This window comes from Procambarus clarkii, chromosome 34 (genome assembly GCF_040958095.1).
Source record: "Procambarus clarkii isolate CNS0578487 chromosome 34, FALCON_Pclarkii_2.0, whole genome shotgun sequence".
Lineage (NCBI taxonomy): Eukaryota > Metazoa > Arthropoda > Malacostraca > Decapoda > Cambaridae > Procambarus > Procambarus clarkii.
This window is the reverse complement of record NC_091183.1, coordinates 42,525,993-42,550,802: the sequence shown is the minus strand read 5'-3', so window position 1 is coordinate 42,550,802 and position 24,810 is coordinate 42,525,993. Positions and strand designations below refer to the sequence as shown.

Here is a 24,810-nt window from a genome sequence, read left to right as displayed (position 1 = left end):
TTGAACACACATGAACACGCCACACCACGAATGTTACCACCACCACTTCAAGAAGTTCCTGGTGTCCCTCGGCGCACGTCATTGATGTGGGATGAACATGCTTCACTCCACTCCCCCGTGAGTGATGGGGTGCGTGCTGGGGTGTAGTGCATGCTTTGAGTTCCTGGCACTCTCCCCTCCCCCGTCAGAGTGCCCCGGGCACCGAGCCGAGCTAAAACTGGCACCCCACGGGGGCGGCCGGGGGGACGAGTGCTTGATCCTGCTAGTAAACAATGGCAGGTAACACTGACAACATTGGTCAATATTTTGGTAACTCAATGCTTCCCCTCTTCCTCCCTCCCCCCCTCACCGCGCCTCCCTCGGCCCCTCCTTCCTCGCCCCCCCCCCCCCTCTTTCCTCACACCCCACCCCCCCTCTTTCCTCACACCCCACCCCCCCTCTTTCCTCACACCCCACCCCCCCCTCTTTCCTCACACCCCACCCCCCCTCTTTCCTCACACCCCCCCCTCTTTCCTCACACCCCCCCCTCTTTCCTCACACCCCCCCCTCTTTCCTCACACACCCCCCTTCTTTCCTCACACACCCCCCTTCTTCACCCCCCCTCCTTCCTCTCTATACGTGGTGGGGTGTTTATTGTCAGGCTGTGTTGCAGACTTAGGTTTAGGGTGACGTTTGTGGTGATGGCTGGTGGTGGGTGGTGGTGGTTGTGGTGGTGGTGGTTGGTGTAGTTGGGTACCTGGCATCAGGAATAGAATCATTGATCCAGACCACTGAGGACTGCTGCACTGCCACCTTGCTCCACGCGCCCCCACACACCCTCACCCACACCCGCACATGCACACACCCTCACCCGCACACTCACCCGCACATGCACACTCACGCATACGCACACACATTAACCAGTTGATTGGCAGTTGAGAGGCGAGACCAAAGAGCCAGAGCTCAGCCCTCACAAGCATAACTAGGTGAGTACACACAATAAATTGCTTCACCACCACACCATCAGGAGGCAAACAACAGTGAAGGAACAGGTAATGACACTGAGAATATGGGCGAACAGGTTTACTGAGAATGACAAGGTGGTGTGTGAGAGAGGAATTCAACAAGGGATTCAATGAGGTCTTCACAATAGAGCAAGAAGTTTCTGAACTAAGAGAGGGGTGGTTAAACCATTAAACCAGGCACCACTGGAGGAATTTGAGATTACCAGACGTGAGGTAAGGACGCATGTGCCAGAACTGGACGTTACAAAGACTTAGAATATCATTATGGATATTAACAGAAGGAGCAGAAGAACTATGCTTGCCACTCACTATATAATACATCACTGGTAACTGGAGAACTACCCAAAAGTTGAAAGAGAGCAAATGGAGATTGACAGTCGCGTCTAGCAGTCTGGTCGACCAGACCACCAACCTCCAGGTTGTGTTGTGTTTGTGGCATTTTCTGGCTTCGTATATATACTGTTCATCTCCCAGGTGATTGGTATGTCACGCGATACTGTAGGTCTTGTGATTGGCGGCTCGTGGTGCCCGGGAGTGTGTGTACCGTTGATAGACTTCCTAGCGTGACTGTGTAACTGTCCACACAGTCGCATGGCGCCGGCGTGACTGTGTAACTGTCCACACAGTCGCATGGCGCCGGCGTGACTGTGTAACTGTTCACACAGTCGCATGGCGCCGGCGTGACTGTGTAACTGTTCACACAGTCGCATGGCGCCGGCGTGACTGTGTAACAGTCCACACAGTCGCCTGGCGCCGGCGTGACTGTGTAACAGTCCACACAGTCGCCTGGCGCCGGCGTGACTGTGTAACAGTCCACACAGTCGCCTGGCGCCGGCGTGACTGTGTAACCGTCCACAGTCACCTGGCCCCCTGGGGTGTGCGGAAGCTCGGCTGCTCCACATTACCGCTGACAGGTTTCTTGGCTAGATATTGTGAAGGGTTTCACAGTGACAAGCTGTTGTAGGACTTCTCTATGATTTATTGTGTGTGCTTTGCTTTATTTGCTTAAATGGGAGATTGGGTGTTGTGATCTTAGAGTTGGTTAGTGTGTGTTGTTGGTGCTAGTTTGTGTGTGTTGTAAGAGGTGGGCCGTAGTTTGTGTGTGTGTTGTAAGAGGTGGGCCGTAGTTTGTGTGTGTGTTGTAAGAGGTGGGCCGTAGTTTGTTTGTTTATTTTGTTTTACTACTGACGTGGCCACCCATATGTGACTGACGTGGCCACCCATATGTGACTAACCAGCACATATACAATTCTTCTGTCCTCCAGTGACCGGGTTAGGGATCTGTTAAACATATAGTTAGGTGATTTATTGAACAATCAATCACAGAAGGTGATTGTAGTGCTTATAAAATTCTAATCTAACTTACGAACATAAATTCACAGAATTACGTCTGTCCTTCATAAACAGTGTTCAAGGTGTGTCTGTACATAGTTTCGTAGGTGACGTGTGTGCGCGCGCGCGCGTGAAAAAAATTAGTTAGTAGTAGTAGTAGTAGTAGTTAGTAACAGTTGATTGATTGCCAGTTGAGAGGCGGGACCAAAGAGCCGAAGCTCAACCAACGCAAACACAACTAGGTGAGTACAACTAGGTGATTACATCCATAGAATGCAGCCCGTATTATCAAACTCCCAGATACCTATTTACTGCTAGGTGAAGCCCGGCCCGAGGCCAGGCTTGACCTGTGAGAGCTTGTTCCAACAGACTGTTGCCTGGAGCGGCCCGCAGGCCCACAGTACGACGGCAGTCTGACGGCAGTCGTGAGCAGACAGAGTATACAACTTGTCCACACTACACGGTTGCCCCGTGTGTCACGATGCTAGAGTGAGGGCCTTCCTGGTTGGTTTCACGGAGATTGTTTCCTCCAAGGAGTGCCGGACCAACCGCACTGTGGTGGATATGTGGGCCTGCGGGCCGCTCTAAGCAACAGCCTGGTGGACCAAACTCTCAAGTCAAGCCTGGCCTCGGGCCGGGCTTGGGGAGTAGAAGAACTCTCCCAGAACCCCATCAAGCAGGTATGAGAGTGGCGGCGGCGGGGCGCTGGTGACGGCGGGGCAGCCAGCTACAGCCCTTCACCGCCCAGTTACCCCCCAACTATCGACCCCTAACCCACCGGACTTATGGCCTCAGCTTGACCGACTGACTCCATAGTGAGAGACTGATGGCTAACAAGAGCTTAAGTACATACGTGTATGCTGGGCCGTATGATCTCCACAGTCTCGCCAACTGATGGAGAAATTAGCTGGAATTACAAGAACGTGATGGGATCGAACCTGCCGTCTTGGACCACCAAGGCAATGGACTTATATACTGTGACTCGCAGAGTGCACTCCTGGCATTGAACGCACATAGTAGTGACACTCAGAAAATAGTCAGTGATATTCGAATGAATGTTTTAGCTGCTAAAGAAAACAGATTTGAAATTAAATTCCTATGGATACCATCACATGCTGGCATCTCAAGGCATGACACTGTTGATATGCTTGCATAGACAGCCTGCAGAAAAGCCGTGGTAGAAATTGATATGGGTGTTTCATTAGCAGTGACAAAGAGAATACTTAAACAAATATCTAATGAAGATCTCACAGACCTAACAAATTCACAAAGACCTGAAAGTTGTAGCATTAAATATTATGATAGATATCGTGAGGAGACATTCACATATGGGACTAATAGAACAAGAACCCGGCAATGTGATGTTATAGTGGCCAGAATACGCCTGGGATATAGACGTACCTGGCAGCTTTCTCAAAACCCAAATTTCGAGTACACAATGTGTCAACTTTGTGAAAGAGAAAACATGCATTCTCTTGAACATTATATTGTAGAATGTCCCATATTGACTGACTTTCGCCCTCCTGGGCTAAGGTATGCTGAACTGTGTAATTACTATATGAGTACTGGAACACTTGATATATTGGACTTGTACCCAAGATTAACCATGTAATGTATCAATTATATAATGTATTTACGTGATGTAACTATATAACCTGAGCTTGTAAAAGCACCTTCATCACCTTCAGTGATTAAGTGCTTAATTGCACACTAGTTTCTCTATCAGCTATCTCACCCTGTCAGAGTAAAAGAGACAAATGTATGTGAATGCATGTGTGTGTATATATGTATGTATACATGTATGTATATATGTATGTGTGTGTGTGTGTGTATGTGTATAAAGTACATATGGAAGCTGATCAGAATTACCTTTCACCTTTGTAAATGCACATTAATGACACTATGTAAAAGACACATCGAACACTTTATGTAGGGCATACGTAAATCTGTGTATCTATGTATTTACGTATGTAGGTTAGCTTAGCATTTTAAAAGCACCGAATCACCTTCTGTGGTCGATTGTTCAATAAACCCCTGAACTATATGTTTAACACTTCCCTAACCCTGTCCATGGAGGACAGAAGAAAATGTATATATCCTGGTTAGCATTGTAAATGTGTGGCCACGTTTGTGGTAGAAAATAATAATAATAATAATAATAATAATAATAATAATAATAATAATAATAATAATAATAATAATAGTAATAATAATAATAATAATAATAATAATAAAAACTCTTACCCAATCACTTGGGTTGCACGGTAGAGCGACGGTTTCGCTTCATGCAGGTCGGCGTTCAATCCCCGACCGTACACAAGTAGTTGGGCACCATTCCTTCCACCCCCCTCCACCCCCAGGCACATCACTATGGACTGAACCATGATGAGCTGCTGATTGTGGCTACTTGAATATGCATTGTCCTTGCTTGAGGCAAGTGCTCATGTTCGTCGCTGCACTTTGACTTAACGTGTAAGTGTGTAGGGTGGTAGTCGAGCGTGGCCATTGTCGCAGTAGTCGAGTAAGGTCTAAGACCTGAGGAAAATATGCACCCCTCTATAAAACACCTTTTATCGTATATTTGTAGTCTTGAAAACCACACAGGTACCGTGAGTAGGATGTTCAAGATGTGGGACTTGAACCAGTTAACTGGTCAGGAGGGTGGATCTTCAGCCAGTTAACTGGTCTTTTGTATTACAGTTAGAAACGTCCGGGTTCACTAGAGTAAAGACTGTTCTCTCCGCAGGTTGAGGGTTGTGGGGCTGCGAGGATGGGCGGTTCACCGCCCATGACGTGACGGGGCGCCTTGCGTGGGCGCCGCCCATGGCCATGGACAACGCCCACGGCACCCACGCCCCTCACGACATCTCCACGCCTACCTCCCGTCCTGAGAACGCCCGTGGGCGTGGCCATATACGTTCCCGAAGCAGAGACGCTTCGTCTGATTCACACCACCACGCCCGCGACGCCTCGCTAGGTGAGTACCGCCACGCCCACCACGTGAGTACCGCCACGCCCACCACGTGAGTACCGCCACGCCCACCACGCCCCACAAGGTGACTGTTGCAAGGTAAAAGATGTAAAATGTAGGTGTTAAAGTACACTTTAATTGTGTGCCGTTGAAGTAGAGAGTTTGTATTGTTTACAATGTTTGGGGCAGACAACGGCATTCTGCCGCTGTTGACAAGTCTCCCAGGAATACGTCAGTCTGAATGTGAGTGAGAAGCTTATATTTCCACCCGTCCTCTTAAAAATGTCACTTTTGGCTCGTATGCGCACTATGGCCAAATTTGGACGCAATTTGAAATTAAATCGACTCACAAAAGTGACGTACTGTTCAGTTTTCTGTTTGAGTCGTCCGGCCCTCCTCGGACAGCTTAGAAGAGGAACTTTCAATTAACGTTTTTCATAACGTTTTGAAACTTTGAGAATTTCCTGCCCTCCTAACCTATCAGAGAACCCTTAACTTACTGTTGTTGAAAAAAAAATCCCAAATTTATTTTCATTTTTTTTTTCATTTTCAAATTACGTCCATATTCGGCCATACGGGCAAACGGTCAAAAGCGACGTTCTTTTTAAGAGGACAGGTTGTATATTTAGCGTGAGTGGGGCAGTATGAGAACCTCTCACTGCCCCACTCACACTCATACTGAACCGCATGCCAAGAGAAACGCCGCCTGAGCGGGTAACTTTGCGACATCATGCGTGTAGATAATGGTTAGAGAACGTGTATTTTTAGTCGTTCAGAGAGTTGCAGGAACGCTCGAAATACAGGTGAACGACGTTCTAAAAGTTGAACGTTTTATTGCACTAAACGAGATAAATGTTATATCCAATATTTCCATTCAGATAAACCTGGGAAATGAAATCAAATGTAGTAAAGCTATCGGGGAACGGCCGCAATTCTACAGACAAGGGGGTTGATTTTAGTAAGATGGAGACAAAGAGACTTGCTAGAAATGTCTAAGGCCTTCCACCAACTGTATCAAATACACGCAGTATACGACGCGCCCCCGTCCAGACGCGGCCCCCGTCCAGACGCGGCCCCCGTCCAGACGCGGCCCCCGTCCAGACGCGGCCCCCGTCCAGACGCGGCCCCCGTCCAGACGCGGCCCCCGTCCAGACGCGGCCCCCGTCCAGACGCGGCCCCCGTCCAGACGCGGCCCCCGTCCAGACGCGGCCCCCGTCCAGACGCGGCCCCCGTCCAGACGCGGCCCCCGTCCAGACGCGGCCCCGTCCAGACGCGGCCCCCGTCCAGACGCGGCCCCCGTCCAGACGCGGCCCCCGTCCAGACGCGGCCCCCGTCCAGACGCGGCCCCCGTCCAGACGCGGCCCCCGTCCAGACGCGGCCCCCGTCCAGACGCGGCCCCCGTCCAGACGCTCCCCCGTCCAGACGCTCCCACCAGGACCACAGGTATTAACACCAAGGACAAAACCCTATACTTGCACAAATACGATAACATCGTGTAGGTATTTACCACCATACAGGCATCAAAACAGTTACAGGGCAACGGAAGTAATTATATAACTGGCCTTGCAAGTGAAGGAAAAGCTACAGCCTTAAACGACACTCACAAGTGACGGGTTTGACAGTGAGGTGTGTGGGTGCCTCAAGTCAATGTTTCTTCAGTTGTGACAGGAGACAGAGACCAAGGTGGTGGTTGACCTGTACATCCAGGGCACTAATCTCCACTGAGAACCTAAATTATTGGGATCTTCTCAAAACTCTCGAAATATACTCTGTAGAAAGGAGATGAGAGAGGTATCACATAATGTATACATGGAAGATACTCGAAGGCCAGGGGCCAGATTCACGAAGCAGTTACGCAAGCACTTACGAACCTGTACATCTTTTCTCAATCTTTAGCAGCTTTGTTTACAATGATTAAACAGTTAATGAACTGCGAAGCACCAGGAGGCTGTTTATAACAATAAAAACAGTTGATTGGGAAGTTTTCGTGCTTGTAAACTGTTTAATAAATGTAACCAAAGCCGTGAAAGATTGAGGAAAGATGTATACGTTCGTAAGTGCTTGCGTAACTGCTTCGTGAATCTGACCCCAGACCCCTATCAGAGGTCAAGGCTACTTGACCTTTGTTAGGGCCAAGGCTACTTGACCTCTGGTGTGACCTCTGCAAGGCAGAGATCACTGCCAACCAGGTCAAAGAATTTGGGTTTTCAATCATGCAAGAAATTATATTTTCAGTACTTTTCTAAATTTAATAAATGAAAAGAAATTGAGGAAAAAATCCTTACCAAAAATAAACTTTCATTTAAAAATTCATGAAAAAATCCTCATCAAATTAAGGCTTTCCTAATGTAAAGGGAACTTAAAAATAAATACAAATATATTTCAAGTGAATACTATCATAGGACAATATGTTCCTAGACAGTATTGACCCCTTCCCCTTGGCCTCCCCCTTCCCCTCCCCCCTTCCCCTCCCCCTTCCCCTCCCCCTTCCCCTCCCCCTTCCCCTCCCCCTTCCCCTCCCCCTTCCCCTCCCCCTTCCCCTCCCCCTTCCCCTCCCCCTTCCCCTCCCCCCCTTCCCCTTGGCCTCCCCCTTCCCCTCTCCCTATAGAGTACTTCGTTACCTTTTCATTCGAACATTCACTCTTGTCCACTCACACTCTACTGCAGTCGCCGCGTGTCGTATGAACCTGTATGAAACTTCACACCGCACGTGGTATGAGCCTGTACGAAGTCTCTCTTGTCTGTAAACAACTTTAACACTAGTCTTCAAAGTTCTAGTATTCTCGCAAAGTTGAAAGTTCTCGCTTTATCAGAAATAATGAGCCAATGAATCTGTGATTCAAATTAAGTAAAGTAAGTAACGTGAAGTAAAGTAAGGCATTACTGGACTCCTTTGTGAGGTGATTTTGCCTCCTTGGCTAAAGAGAAGAAAAACTTGTAGTGCGTTTCTCGTGTAGCGGAGGACCTAGTCAGAGTGATGGATAAGTGCTTGAGCACTTACAATCGCTGAGTGTTCGAGCGATTGCCTGCGCCGGAGCGGCGGTGGCTACGAACTAGCCAGTAGAAGTGAAGCATTCCCGCAGGCGTCCGTCCGTCTGATGGGCGGTCGCGAGATGGGCTCATGCCAGGGTCTCACTCCTGTCACGCTGACGGCATAACGGTTGAGATATCTGATCGCCTACGCTCTACCTTTGATCAAATTGTCACAGCTACAGCCATACAAGATGACTTCTTGGCTACCCTCACGTACTTTGTTTCTGGTATTCTTCGCCCTAATGAATCCAATTATCATACAAGAGTCATTATGCAGTAATAGAAATCAGGACAACCAGAGCTGTCACTGGACACCCAACATGTGACTTATCCAGCAATTGATTGATTTAGTTTGTGCACTCTGAAGGTCTACACTATGGCAGAGAAGTCAGGTGTGAACAACCAACCCCAAACACTGTGTTAACTTGTATACCTGGAGTGGGCTCTGAGAGGCCTATCATTCCCGAAGCCCTGTTTGGAGCCAGCTTTGACGTGTGATAACTTGGTTCAACAGGCAGTTGCTTGGAGCGGCCCGCATGTGGTTGATTTATCATTGTCGGGTGTTTGAAGAGGTAGTAATATGTTGATGACAATATTGGTAGTTTTTCATAAATTAATGTCAAGTAATGCGTAATAACCGACAACAATAAGGTTGTCAGAGTTATTCTTTCTCTGCTCCCACTCTCTCTTGTTATGATGTGTTGTGCGAATGTTATTTCAGGAGAGACTAACCTATTTGGTTGTGCCCCCCATGGTACAGGAGGCACCGCGCGTCGTGTCGGTGGTGGTGGTGGTGGTGGGGGGGAAGAGCCAGGCACTAACTCCCGGGGGTCCTCACCTGCCCGCCCGCACGCCCACTCAGCCACGCCAGCTCACTCAACGCCGCCCACGCTACTCAGGCACGCACATAACCTGTAAGTACTCATCACTGTTCACATAAATGTCGGATTTTGTCAATGGTTTTATTACATAATATTGGTACTGATATTTTGATTCAGACTATTCATTACGTTATCACTAAGCAATGCTTCATTGTCTGCTGTGCTGGTTCCTCCAACAACAGGACAAAAAGGTTTGATAGTGAAACACGGGTAAGCCTCTCCGTAGACTTAATCCGCATACACACCGTTTAACTACGGGACAGAAGCGCTTCACCTGCTGCCTACTCTTTTGTTTATTTTATTTAGTTTTTGATATAAATAGAAAATGAGTATTAGCTAATCTAAAAAATTTAATGTAAAGAGTTACGTGACGCTCCAAGCATCATAGGATTACTAATCAATAACAGACCACTAATATCTTTATTTTGGCTCTGCTGTATGCAAGTGTCAATCTCAGTTCGCATTTTATGTATTGGGAGATTGAGTACTGTCAATTGGCATGTTGAGTACTTTCTGCGAGACGCATTCTACCACTGCGCGTACAGGAACGTTGACAGGAGGAATGTTGCTGGTGAAGGTGACGGGTAGGTTGTGTGTGTGTGGCGGGGGCATGTGTGGGGGAGGAGCGTGGTGTAGATTAGTGGTGGCTGCTTCACAACGGGTCTCTCACACGACAGGTCATGCAGAAGTCAAGCACGCCCACGCTGAGAAACCGGCGCACTCACCCGGCTCTCGTCCGCCAATTTTCCTTACCTCAGGTGCTCAGGTGAGGCCGTCCTCCGCCATGTTTGAGGCCATACGCACTCGCACTGATTTCCCAGGTGTGTTGCGCCTGTCTGCCAGTCAGAGCGCTGGTCAGAGTGGGTCATCCGCGTCTCCGCTCCAAACTACCCTAGTAACCGTTTCATCAGTAAATGATCATTACCGTATGAATTATTAATCGAAACATCTGATATAATGGTTAGATGTTTCGTTTGTATAACCACAAGTCAAAATAGTTTACCGGTGGAGGGTGTAGTGTTGGCAGCTGGGACGCCGTTTGACACAGTTTGACAGTTTTGTGACTGGTAAACAAAGATTAGCACAGCTGCTTGAGGAAAAGTTTTCGCTGTCGGCCCTTTTCACCGCTGCTCTTGCTTCCTCTACTGCTATAAATTCTCTCTACACAGCCTGAGCAGTAATGTTGTTGAGGCTCAGCGGCCCATAGACGAGCTGAGCGGTACCGCGGGCTGCACCACACCACCACCTTGGGTCCACCGATCTTCCTGTACTGCCGTGGCTCACCTCCATACGCCGAGTTTGCTTTCCCTCTCCGCACTTGCACCTTCCATACTTGCCTCAACCCACTACACTTTGAGATAAGGTTCAACATGTTACTGCTGCTGCTAGTTCATACATGGCCATTTAGTTCTGCGATGGTTGCTAACGCTACAGTATTGTTGATAAAGTCAAATGCTGCCTTGGGCTTGTTTCCCACGTTGTGTGTGAATTATTAGTGATGTTGTCACAATTATATTTTCTAAAAGAAGTTATATAGTAATTGTCAGATGACTGAGAGCATCACGAGCTCAAATATCGTTTGTGATAATCGCCGGCAGCATTCAGTAGCGTGTGGTGACTGGTCACAAAAGTGTTGAGTCTCCCCTACGTAAGCTCAGTCGCTCACGTTTTCTGTCCTACGATTTGGTGTTCTATTTTCTCTTTTCAAGAAAATTAAGGGGGGTCTCTTGTATTTAGTGTTCAAATATTTTTGCTTTTTCTCTCCCCGGCACCCCATGGAATTTGACATGGTCAATACCAAAGCATTAACTAATTTTCTTTAATATTGCATTTAAGCTCCACTTCCTTACGTTTCAGAATGTACTTACCTAATTGTGCTTGCGGGGGTTGAGCTCTGGCTCTTGGGTCCCGCCTCTCAACTGTCACTCAACTAACATACAGGTTCTAATGTATGTATGCGTGTGTTATTGTGTGTGTTTGGCTACGTTTGCATGCATGTGTGCTCGCGCGTATGTCCGCAATACTGTTTTTCTGCCTGCAGGGCCGAGCTGTTAGCTCTTGGACCCTGTCTTTCAAACAATTGGCTGTCTAATGTACTGACTCCCAGCCCAAAATTCTCTATCATATCTACTACATATGTTTATTTTTAACGCAGACATCACCCAGGAAGCAGCCTGTAGCAGCTGTTTAATTTCCAGGTACCTATTTACTGCTAGGTGAAAAGGAGCATCAGGGTGAAATCAATTCTGCCCATTTGTTTCTGCCTGTGAGAAATCGAACCCGGGCCCTTAGGACTACGCCCCCCGAGCGCTTTCTACTCAGCCTGTAATACATGCGTGTGCGTGCTTGTCTGCCTCTGTGTGTGTGTGTGTGTGTGTGTGTGTGTGTGTGTGTGTGTGTGTGTGTGTGTGTGTGTGTGTGTGTGTGTCAGTGTCAGTGTCAGTGTCAGTGATAGCAGGCGTCGTGGTGGCCATCACCGCCCTTCACCGGAAAGTTTTCAGACTCAATAACGGTGACTAATACGCTCCGTTGTTCGGCTCGATAAACAGGAGCCGCAGACATCAGTAACAACGGCGGAGGTAGTAAACGGGGCCAACAGGTGCTCACTGTCCAACCAATTGGGCTGGAAGTTCTCGCTTTTGCTGGTCGGCGTTCAATCCTCGACCGTCCACAAGTGGTAGGACAGAGCCACCGATGTCTATTTATCTAGATCTAGGCAATTACCCAGGCCAGCGTGGCGTGGAAGCTTGTGTCTTCAACCCGTCCTCTCATGTTGTTACGTCATAAAAATGGTGTACAAGATTGCCTGGGACTAACCTAATGGTGGACCTAACCGGTGGATCCACGAATAGAAAACTTTGAGGTTTGTGAGCCGCTAAGATTCGATTAGATAATATTATAGATTCGATTAGATTAGATTCGCTAAGATTAAATATACTACGTCATATTTTGGACAGGTTGGTCAGTGAATACAGCACCGCTAGTTACAGTCACCGAGGGCAATGTGCATCACGTTAAACATTTATTGTAACTCTTAAATCGAGGTAGTAATGTGTGAATCACTTTTAATAAGGTAGTAATAAGGAATCACTTTTCCTTAACTAATCAAAAGATCTCATGATTGTTGTCCAGTTGTATTGTGTCCAAGTGTGTGTGGTGTGTCGGTTCGGAATGTTGCAACGTGCTCCATATCTGTAAGGGTTTTTAACTTTTGGGGCCAGATTCACGAAAGCACTTACGCAAGCACTTACGAACGTGTACATCTTTCCTCAATCTTTGACGGCTTTGGTTACATTTATTAAACAGTTTACAAGCATGAAAACTTCCCATTCAACTGTTGTTATTCTTATAAACAGCCTCCTGGTGCTTCGGAACTCATTAACTGTTTAAAAATTGGAAACAAAGCCGCCAAAGATTGAGAAAAGATGTACAGGTTCGTAAGTGCTTTTGTGAATCTTGGCCCTGGTTTTGTTAATATATATTAGAGCATCTCACAAGTCAAGCCCTGGCCTCGGGCCGGGCTTGGAGTAGAACAACTCCCAGAACCCCATCAAGCAGGTGTGATCACTTGCCCCGGCGTTCTTGACGTGGCTCCGGCGGGGTGTTCCTCCACCACCACCTCTTCCGGTGTTCACTTGGCTTGTCATATTAAGTCTTGACCATCTTGGCAAGGATTGTACAACGTTTTCATGAGATGTGTGATAGTGTCTTATGCAGGGGGGGGGGCGGGTAGTTTTGCTGTGTAGTAGTTTTTCATGAAATGTTTTTTTTTCATGATGTAGTAGTTTTTGCCATGTAGTGTGTAATAGCTTTTCAGTATTGTACAGTAGCTTTTCATGTAGTGCACATTTCCATGTAGTGCACATTTTCATGTAGTGCACATTTCCATGTAGTGCACATTTTCATGTAGTGCACATTTTCATGTAGTGCACATTTTCATGTAGTGCACATTTCCATGTAGTGCACATTTTCATGTAGTGCACATTTCCATGTAGTGCACATTTCCATGTAGTATGCAGTAGTGTTTCATGTGTAGTGGTTTTTATACACGTAGTGTGAAAGATGGTTACAAGACCTTGGTGGTGGACTGCCACATAATCGTGTTGTTAGTGGAGTGTTGTGGCCAGCCCCCCCCCCTCCCCTCCCCCCCTCCCCCAACACTGCTGGAGTCTCTCACTCGGGGGGGAGGGACGCCTGTCCTGCCAGGGGGACCACTACTTGACGGTGAAGGGCACTGTACGTCCACGACGCCGAGGCCAGTCGAATGTGGCCTGTATGGGTCCTTTACTGTCTGTAAGATAGGATGCATAGTTCTTGGCTTTTATCCTCTAGGCAGGAGCCGAGTTGTCTTGTTGCGCCATAGAGCATGGTTCCCTCCGGTTTGACTGTTCCTGTTGGGGACATGATACGATATTTCTGTGCCAATAAGGCTCTGGTAATCTCGTTTATACGCAACATACAGTTAGGAAAAGGCCTATTGAGTCACTCGAGGCAGCAGCTACTTAAATCCTCCCAAACTCACTCGTATACATCTAACCTGCGCTTGTCAAAATCCAACGATATGACGTCTATTATATTACCCGGTAATTTTGTTCCATAAATCAACAACCCGGTTTCCAAACCAGTATTTACCCAGGTTTTGGTTGAATCAGAACTTCTCAAGTTTATATCCATTGTTTGGTGTTGTATTTTGTGCCGATATACTTAGTATGTCGTTAACATCCCTCCCCGTCTGGTGTCCCCTTGTGTCCGTGCACGTACTTGAGACACGTGACCCGTGACCCAGACAAGGACAGGTCCACCCCGTGTCCCAGACAAGGACAGGTCCACCCCGTGTCCCAGACAAGGACAGGTCCACCCCGTGTCCCAGACAAGGACAGGTCCACCCCGTGTCCCAGACAAGGACAGGTCCACCCCGTGTCCCAGACAAGGACAGGTCCACCCCGTGCCCCAGACAAGGACAGGTCCACCCCGTGCCTCAGACAAGGACAGGTCCACCCCGTGCCCCAGACAAGGGACAGGTCCACCCCGTGCCCCAGACAAGGGACAGGTCCACCCCGTGCCCCAGACAAGGACAGGTCCACCCCGTGCCCCAGACAAGGACAGGTCCACCCCGTGCCCCAGACAAGGACAGGTCCACCCCGTGCCCCAGACAAGGACAGGTCCACCCCGTGCCCCAGACAAGGACAGGTCCACCCCGTGCCCCAGACAGGGGGAAGGGGGTAAACCATCTCCCACCCATCGCCGCCCACGCGGTCATATCTCTCTTTGTTGTCATCTTGATCATTAAGATTGTTGGTGCGTGCTGGTTGCAGTCTGACGCAAGAAACAGTTTTGCAGAATATGAACAAAACTGCAGCTAGGGACAGTGCAAGTTTGATCTTGATCAATATGAAACTATTGACACTTTCTGGAGCGTAGGCACGAGAGGTTCATAATGTCTAGTGCCTGCGCACGAGACATTATCAAGACCAATATTGACCCCCAGGGGTGTATCTGGGGGCCGGTATTGACCCTGAGGGTGTATCTGGGGGCCGGTATTGACCCTGAGGGTGTATCTGGGGGCCGGTATTGACCCTGAGGGTGTATCTGGGAGCCGGTATTGACCCTGAGGGTGTATCTGGGGGCCGGTATTGACCCTGAGGGTGTATCTGGGAGCCGGTATTGACCCTGAGGGTGTATCTGGGGGCCGGTATTGACCCTGAGGGTGTATCTGGGGGCCGGTATTGACCCTGAGGGTGTATCTGGGGGCCGGTATTGACCCTGAGGGTGTATCTGGGGGCCGGTATTGACCCTAAGGGTGTATCTGGGGGCCGGTATTGACCCTGAGGGTGTATCTGGGGGCCGGTATTGACCCTGAGGGTGTATCTGGGGGCCGGTATTGACCCTGAGGGTGTATCTGGGAGCCGGTATTGACCCTGAGGGTGTATCTGGGGGCCGGTATTGACCCTGAGGGTGTATCTGGGAGCCGGTATTGACCCTGAGGGTGTATCTGGGGGCCGGTATTGACCCTGAGGGTGTATCTGGGGGCCGGTATTGACCCTGAGGGTGTATCTGGGGGCCGGTATTGACCCTGAGGGTGTATCTGGGGGCCGGTATTGACCCTAAGGGTGTATCTGGGGGCCGGTATTGACCCTAAGGGTGTATCTGGGGGCCGGTATTGACCCTGAGGGTGTATCTGGGGGCCGGTATTGACCCTGAGGGCGTATCTGGGGGCCGGTATTGACCCTGAGGGTGTATCTGGGGGACGGTATTGACCCTGAGGGTGTATCTGGGGGACGGTATTGACCCTGAGGGTGTATCTGGGGGACGGTATTGACCCTGAGGGTGTATCTGGGGGCCGGTATTGACCCTGAGGGCGTATCTGGGGGGCTAATATTGACCCTAACGGCGTATCTGGGGGCCAGTATTGACCCCCAGGGGTGTATCTGGGGCCAGTATGACCCTGAGGGTGTATCTGGGGCCAGTATGACCCTGAGGGTGTATCTGGGGGGGCTAATATTGACCCTGAGGGCGTATCTGGGGCCAGTATGACCCTGAGAGTGTATCTGGGGGGCTAATATTGACCCTGACGGCGTATCTGGGGGCCAATATTGACCCTGAGGGTGTATCTGGGGGGGGGCTAATATTGACCCTGACGGTGTATCTGGGGGCCAATATTGCCACTGAGGGCGTATCTGGGGGCCAATATTGCCCCTGAGGGTGTATCTGGGGGGTCCAATATTGCCACTGAGGGCGTATCTGGGGCCCAATATTGACTCTGATGGCGTATCTGGGGCCCAATATTGCCCCTGAGGGTGTATCTGGGGCCCAATATTGCCCCTGAGGGCGTATCTGGGGGCCAATATTGACCCTGAGGGCGGGCGGGTCTGGGGCTCGTCTGACAGGTCGCCGCCTTCGTCGATTACGGTAATGGATTCTCAAGTTATTTATGGTCTCCTTCGCTAGTCGATTTTTACACCCGAGAACCTCGCCTCCTCCCAAGTGTTCTCCCAAGCCTACACCTCCACCTGCCACAAGGTATTCGAGCCAGTGTATATGGTTCGTATAATACTCCTGTATGAAATACACGAGTATTTTATACAGTAGCAGCTTCAGGCTGTGGGGCCCTGAAGCTGTGGGGCCCTGAAGCTGTGTGTTGGGGTAAAGGAGGGGGGAAGGGGTCACGGTCACACGCACACAGGTTCAAACGTACGTGTGTGTGTGTGTGTGTGTGTGTGTGTGTGTGTGTGTGTGTGTGTGTGTGTGTGTGTGTGTGTGTGTGTGTGTGTGTGTGGGGGTGTGTGTGTACTCACCTAATTGTACTCACCTAATTGTGCTTGCGGGGGTTGAGCTCTGGCTCTTTGGTCCCGCCTCTCAACCGTCAATCAACCGTGTGTGTGTGTGTGTGTGGGTGGGTGGGTGGGGGACGAACAGTACCAGGGGGGGGTAGAAACCTACACTACCATGGCGAATATATTTCAATGAGATTGTATGCCACTCAATTTAATCATGCATCTGATGTTGGAATTAATTAGTGCCACAACAGTGAGGAGTATTAAGTTGAAGTGGGTGTGTGTGGGTGTGTGTGGAGTATTTTGGGAAGTGTGTGTGGGCGTGGATATTTTGGGAAGTGTGTGTGTGTGTGTGGGCGTGGAGTATTTTGGGAAGTGTGTGTGTGTGTGGGCGTGGAGTATTTTGGGAAGTGTGTGTGTGTGTGGGCGTGGATATTTTGGGAAGTGTGTGTGTGTGGGCGTGGATATTTTGGAAAGTGTGTGTGTGTGGGCGTGGATATTTTGGGAAGTGTGTGTGTGTGGGCGTGGATATTTTGGAAAGTGTGTGTGTGGGCGTGGAGTATATTTGGTGACAAACTTTCAGGCTTGGTGCACCTTTGGGAATATCACATAGACCAGGAGTAATTTTGGAGACGAACAAGAAAAACTTAAGATGTAATTACAGGATGGACACAATTGAAGAATATATATTTCGTCCACGAAGAAACTCCTTTCGAGAGTGAGTAATTTGCGTTAGATGAGAGGTGAGAGAGAACTGGAACTGAGAGCAAGGGGGTAGGAAAATGTAATTGTGAATTAGGAACTGAGAGCAAGGGGGTAGGAAAATGTTATTGTGAATTAGATAATTGTGAATGAGTTTCTATATGTAATGGAGAGTCATTAAGTGAGCGAGTTTTGCAAGATCAATGTCGCAGCTGTTGAACAGCCTCACCGGGCGAATAATTTAGAGGGTAGCGAGAGGAAGGGGAAGCGTACGAGAATGTGGAGGAGACGCGGGTGTAACATACAGTATAACTACCTGAGGGTGTGGGTAGGTAGGTGGGTGGGGGAGAGATGGGGTGACGGAGCAGCAGCAGGGAAGGGGAGGAAGCAGTAAGCGGGCAGCGTTGGTGAGAGCCGCACGCTCCGCCAGCGCCCACAGCCCCACACACGCTTTATCCCGCGCGCGCCTCATAACTCGGTTACCTCTCCACACCTGTCAAGGTGATACACTCACGCTCCCCACGGCCATAATGTCCCGGCTCTACCTAGCCGCCACACCACTCAAACACAGCCCATCTGACCCTTTTCCGCCCTGCAGAGAAACCTTTATATATACAAGATGGTGACATTTTCCCCATTCTTGGAGAGAGGGTTAAGAACACAACCTCTCCAGTATTCTTTACACGACAGCCGTCTCTGCTTTTGGAGTGTCCTAGAGTATTATCCAAGATGTTCCAGATGATGTTCTAGTAGTTCACCGTGCCCTTACGACGCTGACATCATTCTTCTTAACGAACAATAGGTCTTCAAATTATAATTCCTATTATACTAGACACTTAGAGGGTACCTGAGGAGTGCCCATCTTGAAGGTGGCCGGCTGGATGGACGAGGCGGGACAGTGGTCGTGTATAGTGTATAGTGCTGTGTTGACGAGGCCGCCGCCCCTTAACGTCAAGTGAAGCAATATAGTGTAATTTGTGTCCACCAACACAGCACACTATACAAAGAAAGAAAATGTAAATATGTAAAAATATGCATCTCAGAAAAGGAAATTGTTAAATTGTTAAAATTGATTGTTGCATTAGTTACAAAATGAACGAAAAAATATAAATATATATATGTATTTATATAAAATATAATCACAGCAAGTTTAGGTGAAATTTTGAAATTTTAGTAGAAGGTAAAATAACATTATTCAATAATGATTGAATAATGTAATTTCGTTACGAAATAAGTGATTACCAAGGCAGATGGTAAGTGTACACGAGAGGTGGTGGTGGTGGCAGCTGGAGTACACAGAATGTGGTTGGGCTTTGTCGGGTGTGTGTGTGTGTGTGTGTGTGTACGTGTACGTGTGTGTGTGTGTGTGTGTGTGTGTGTGTGTACGTGTGTGTGTGTGTGTGTGTGTACGTGTACGTGTACGTGTGTAGGGGAGGGGAGTTTAGGAGAAGAAAAAAGTGCTGTTGTATGAGCGGGAACGATTTTTTTTCACCCAATCACTAATTGGCACCCTCCTGACCTACTTTTGCCGGCACTGTAAAACTAGATTTCTTTTTAGAGTTGTTTCAGAGGCGATATGACGAGGGGTCGTGGTGCCTTTGTCCCGTTGAATAAAGTCGAGCACTCTTACACCAGTGTCTTCAACTGTGCTTGGACACCATCCTGGAAGCATGTGGGGCCAGATTTGGATCCTTGCATACGATCCTAGTAACCAGGGAATTAAGAGGGGGAGAGAGCCTAGAGAGAATTAAGAGCTAGAGAGAGAGATAGAGAGATAGAAAGATAGATAGATAGATATAGATAGATATAGATAGATATAGATAGAGATATATATAGATAGATCCTCGTGAGGGTACTAGTCAAGTACCTGCAGTACATGCTAGGTCAACCAGGGTACTCTTGAGACTTGACTGAGAAATTAGACAAAGTTATTAATTACAGCCACATGTAAATATTTCTAGGTAACCAATTTTCCTCTGTGAAACTTTCCCCCCATCTGAAAAAAATCTCTCTACTATCAGGGAAAGTTATGAGGTGTGTAAATAGGATGTAGGTGGTGGGGAGGAATAGGGACAGGTTGTGTAGTGGGAGGCAGGGAGTATTATTTTTTTCACAATAGGTGATACAGGAGAAGTCGGCTTTTGCTAGCAGGCTTAGAGCTTTCCCTTGTTGTTGTTGTTTAAGATTCGCTACTTGGAACAAAATGTTCCAAGTAGCACGGGCTATGGCGAGCCCGTAAACACTTTCCCTTACCCACAGCTCATCTTAAGCCTTTTCCTTACTAGTTATCCCTGGAACACGACCCACCAAATAGTTCTTAACATCACGTAGAGAACTTTTATGTAGTTTTATCCACTCTTGAGTAATTGAGTCGTATCTTCCTGCAAATGACCATAAGACAAGTGGTGTTCATTTCGGATTTCGTCACACATTGTATTCACACGGTCACTACTTTCTTGCTACATCATACATTATACATATCATTGTAACGTTGAGAACTTGAAGACAGTTATCCCTAATCTTGAGTTGTTGGGTCAGGTATTTTGGTGGTGTTGGTGCTGCTCTTGTTAATGGCTACACCTGACTGCGGTGATACACAATCACAGCTTTAACGTAATATATGGTATTAACAACGACTGTTCTCACACAAATAGAGAATAGTTAGAGTTCCTTCCTCGTTTTAACCATTCTGATAAAAATTAAAATAACCCCAGGATGATGTACACTAGTTACCAGGATGATGTACACTAGTTACCAGAGTGGGTGGCACTAGTTACCAGGGTGGGACGTAATAGCATTGGGGTTTGAGTGGCGTCGAGGACGAACTGGTTGAGGACTTGAGACGTGTGAGAGCGGACCCTGAGACACACACACACACACACACACACACACACACACACACACACACACACACACACACACACACTGATCCTCCAGCAGCCAGGCCGGTGTCTTCACACTGGTGTGTACAACGTCCATCATTGTCACGGTTGCGATTGTTAAGTTAACTTCGAGATAACCTCAAGACGGGAGTGCCAGGGTCAGGTGGGACTACGGGTGCCCTTGGCAGGTGGCTGCTGGTAACGACTCTCCCGATCCTGGCCGTGTGTGTGTGTGTGTGTGTGTGTGTGTGTGTGTGTGTGTGTGTGTGTGTGTGAGAACTCTGCGAGCAGTAACTGGCTTGTCCTCTCCAACATTACAGTATTGATTGTTTAGCATAAGACCTGCAGGTGGGAGGTTCCAGGAGCTTTTCAGTTACTCTATCCACTCTCGTGTTCTTCAGGACATCTTCATTGTGTATCCAAAGATTGTCAGTACAGGTTATTAATGACATGACGTTGCATGAGGCTGGGTGGTGGTGGTGACACTCCCTGGAGGTGGGTGGTTGATCTATGTATTATTCAGTAACCATCCAGGGGGCCAGATTCACGAAGCAGCTACGCAAGCACTTACGAACCTGTACATCTTTTCTCAATCTTTGGCGGCTTTGTTTACAATTATTAAACAGTTAATGAGCTCCGAAGCACCAGGAGGCTGTTTATAACAATAACAACAGTTGATTGGGAAGTTTTCACGCTTATAAACTGTTTAATAAATGTAACCAAAGCTGTCAAAGATTGATCAAAGATGTACACGTTCGTAAGTACTTGTGTAACTGGTTGATACCTGGTTACCTGATTGATGGGGTTCTGAACTGCTTCGTGAATCTGGCCCCTGTTACGCAATTACTTACGAACGTGAACTTCGTTGCTCAATCTTCGGCGGCTTTGTCTACATGTATTAAACAATCAACGAGCATCGAAAATTTCCATTCATATGTTGTTGTAAACAGCCTCTTGGTGCTTCGGAGCTCATTAGCCGTTTAATATATGTAAACAAAGGCGTCAGAGAATGAGTAAAGATGTACAGGTTCGTAAGTACTTGCGTAACTGCGTGATGAATCCGGACCCAGTTTTCCATTGCGCGAGCGACAATGATTTCACTCGCGTCCTTTGGATTATGTTTGGATTTGTCTCGCGTCCGTGTGTTGGTAAACCTCTCACGGTCTTCAAGACCGTGGTTGATCATACCTGATCAACCGTACCTGGTTGATCATACCTGATCAACCGTACCTGGTTGATCATACCTGATCATACCTGGTCAACCGTACCTGGTTGATCATACCTGGTCAACCGTACCTGGTTGATCATACCTGATCAACCGTACCTGGTTGATCATACCTGATCAACCGTACCTGGTTGATCATACCTGATCAACCGTACCTGGTTGATCATACCTGATCAACCGTACCTGGTTGATCATACCTGATCAACCGTACCTGGCTGATCATACCTGATCAACCGTACCTGGCTGATCATACCTGATCAACCGTACCTGGTTGATTATACCTGATCAACCGTACCTGGTTGATCAGGTATCCTTGGAGGTGTTTATCAACTTTTTTTCTTGAAGACCGTGAGAGGTGGGCCAGGAGTACACACAACAAACAACGCATTCACACGATTGACACGTGATGACAATAGCATGTGACCATCTTTAGTACAAATGCAGCAGAATGTGTTGAAACATGTATTACGGGCTCACCATAGCCCGTGCTACATGGACACTTCGTTCTGTGTAGCTAAATCTAACACAACAACAACAGTTGAACATGTATATATTACAAAATACCTGGCTGATGGGCCCTTTATGGTTGATGGGCCGTTTGTGGTTGATGGGCCGTCATGATTAGCAGAAAGTTTGGAAGTTGATCAAATTATATTGTATGTTGGGTCTTTGGTGGGAATTAAGGGTGTGGGTGGTTGCAGGAGGAGACACTTTAACTAGCATCAATATATAAGATGGCTGGTGTGGGCGAGGTCACCGGAGGATACTTCACAATAGTCCCCTGGAGATTGATTCCTTACAGTGTCAGTCTTTAAATTCGCTGTTAAAGCCGCGTGGGCCTTTATTACCCCTCTGTGCGTGTTCTTAATCAACAAAAGTATATATATATATATATATATATATATATATATATATATATATATATATATATATATATATATATATATATATATATATATAATATTGACTTTTTGGATTCCTAGACGAAGGCTCCGAGCACACCCGTGTGCTCGCTAAGTTGTATCACTTCTCATGTTTTCAGATTCAGCTACTGAGAACAAAATGTTGCAAGTAGCACGGGCTATGGCGAGCCCGTGGTGGACTTGCCTGGCACAGAAGCGGTGCTATAGCCCATTGAGAGGAGGATGTTTTACATGTAGCCACTCGGAACGAAATGTCCATGTAGCACGGGCTATAGTAAGCCCGTAATTGAATTTGGTTATTCGCAATAACCTTGTTACTGTGCTATTTGGGTCAAGCCACTAATCAGTATTGCGACCTATAAATTAGAAGGCCAGGTCGGGTACAGGGCAGCCGGGACAGTGATACACAGGATTAACGCTGTATATTTAGCGAATACTTGTTTCACCAATATTTTTCAATGGGTTTGTTCTTTACACATACCGCCCTGCTTTACGCTCTCGCGGGGAGCTGTTTCAGTGTGCACATTTAAAGCCATTTTCAGATTTTCATATTGATTATAGTGTCCTAGGCGTGCCACAACTGCCCTGGAATGGCTTGCAGAGTCGGAGGTAATGCACAGTAATACTCTGATAGTGACGTTGTTATGAAGGCATGCTGGTTGGCCCGTGGTGGGCAGGTAATATTGGTATCCAGCCAGACTCCTCATCCGTCTCGCAGAGTTATGTCAGTTAAAAACTGCCTGGAGATTATACTGGATAAGGCTCACGTGTGGCCGTATTTTAGAAGCTGCACTGACGCCAGCCCCGGCAGTCCCTTCAGGCTAGCCTCAACAGTCCCTTCAGGCCAGCCCCGATAGTCCCTTCAGGCCCCGGCAGTCCCATCAGGCCAGCTCCGGCAGTCTCTTCAGGCCAGCCCCAACAGTTCCTTCAGGCCAGCCCCGACAGTTCACCTTTTAGATCCTGGCTTTTTTTTTTTTTTGAGCGTCGGGAATCCATTGAAATCAGAGCCAAACGTGAGCCATTTCGTTATGATTCTCCAGTTAGGATTTAATGTTTGGCCGTGACGTAACGCAGACAAGCGGCACAAGATATGGAATGTTAATGTGAGGGAGCATGGCGTAATGTTGAGTGTTTGTGTGAAGCACTGAGCGGCGCGCTCTCTGCTGGAGCTCTGCTGGAGCTCTGCTGAGGCTCTGCTGGTGCTCTGCTGGTGCTCTGCTGGAGCTCTGCTGAGGCTCTGCTGGTGCTCTGCTGGAGTGCTCTCGACTAGGAACGAGGGAGTGATCTCGGGAAGAAAAACTACATAATTAAATGTCCAGTCATTACACCCTTGAGACCTCCCGGTAGGTAAGGAGAGCTTTGTAATTACTTTATCCTCGCTCGTGTTCTTGAAGATATCCTCATAATGCACCCGAAGTCGACCAGTGCCATGCTACTGATGGTATATGCCTCTATGCGGCTGACCGTCCTGCAAGATGGAGGGGGAGGTGGTGGTATCACATGGTGCTCTTGACACTAGGTAACCCTTCGTGTAGTCTTGAGTAGCTGCATAAATGCAAATTTTATCTTTAATACGAAAAAAGGCGACGCAAGGCGGGTAAGACTGGCAGAGGCAGAGTAAGACTAAGGGGCAGTTACCAGTTCATCTAGTTGTTCATCTAGTTGTGTTTGCGGGGGTTGAGCTTTGCTCTTTCGGCCCGCCTCTCAACTGTCAATCAACTGTTTACTAACTACTTCCCTCCCCCCCACCACACGCGCGCACACACCCCAGGAAGCAGCCCGTGACAGCTGACTAACTCCCAGGTACCTATTTACTGCTAGGTAACAGGGGCATTCAGGGTGAAAGAAACTTTGCCCATTTGTTTCTGCCTCGTGCGGGAATCGAACCCGCGCCACAGAATTACGAATCCTGCGCGCTATCCACCAGGCTACGAGGCCCCGTAGTGGGGGTCAGTGATTGATGGTGTCACAATAGTGAATTGAGGAAGATGGAGACACGTCTCCATCTTCCTCAATTCCAGTCGCGATTTTGCCTTGTCCTTGGGGTGGGGTATGGTCCTGTGTCTGGAGGCTTCTGGAATACCCAGCGTGTGTTGACTCACTGAGCCACCAGCCCCTGGAACACACACACACACACACACAGGCCCCCACTCTTGTGTTGCGCGCTGGTGGCTTCCAGTGTTCGTGTTACCCGAGTCTTTGATATAGTGTTTCTTATAGTTTTCAAACATGATTTTTTCTTGGCAAATCTCCTTGATTTTCTGTTCTCATCTTGGGCGTATAACTCTTCTTGTATTACCAGTGTGTATAGTGTGTTTGGCCATCATGCGGCCGTCGCCCGCACAATACTGAAGGCGCATATTACATCATGATGGCCAAAGGAAACACACTATACATACTAGTAATACAAAGAGTTATACGCCCAAGATGAGAACAGAAAAATCAAGGCGATATATGTTTTTCAATTATGTTTTTAGATCATTTATAGTGTGAGTACCACCTCTGGTAGAATGGGACCCTTAGCCTCGGAGGAAATCACACATAATGCATTAGAAGGAATGTTTAGGTTCCCCCGATGCAGTT

At 48.0% G+C, this 24,810-nt stretch overlaps 1 protein-coding gene across 8 annotated transcripts in view; it reads left to right on the top strand.

The window, feature by feature from the left end:
* Window positions 1–24,810, top strand: part of Dmtn (transmembrane and coiled-coil domain 2 protein Dmtn) — a 230,668-nt gene that overhangs the window by 104,427 nt on the left and 101,431 nt on the right. For 6 of the 8 annotated variants that reach the window (XR_011230328.1, XR_011230327.1, XR_011230326.1 and 3 more), the window contains 3 exons: window positions 5,083–5,313; window positions 9,101–9,254; window positions 9,899–9,987. Coding sequence is in view for 3 of the 8 variants with exons in the window: in XM_069335948.1 (XP_069192049.1) it covers window positions 9,902–9,987 (86 nt within the window). In the remaining 5 variants the exon portion in view is untranslated. The remainder of the gene's footprint in view (window positions 1–5,082; window positions 5,314–9,100; window positions 9,255–9,898; window positions 9,988–24,810) is intronic. The other 2 variants (XR_011230324.1, XR_011230323.1) reach the window with 1 other exon arrangement.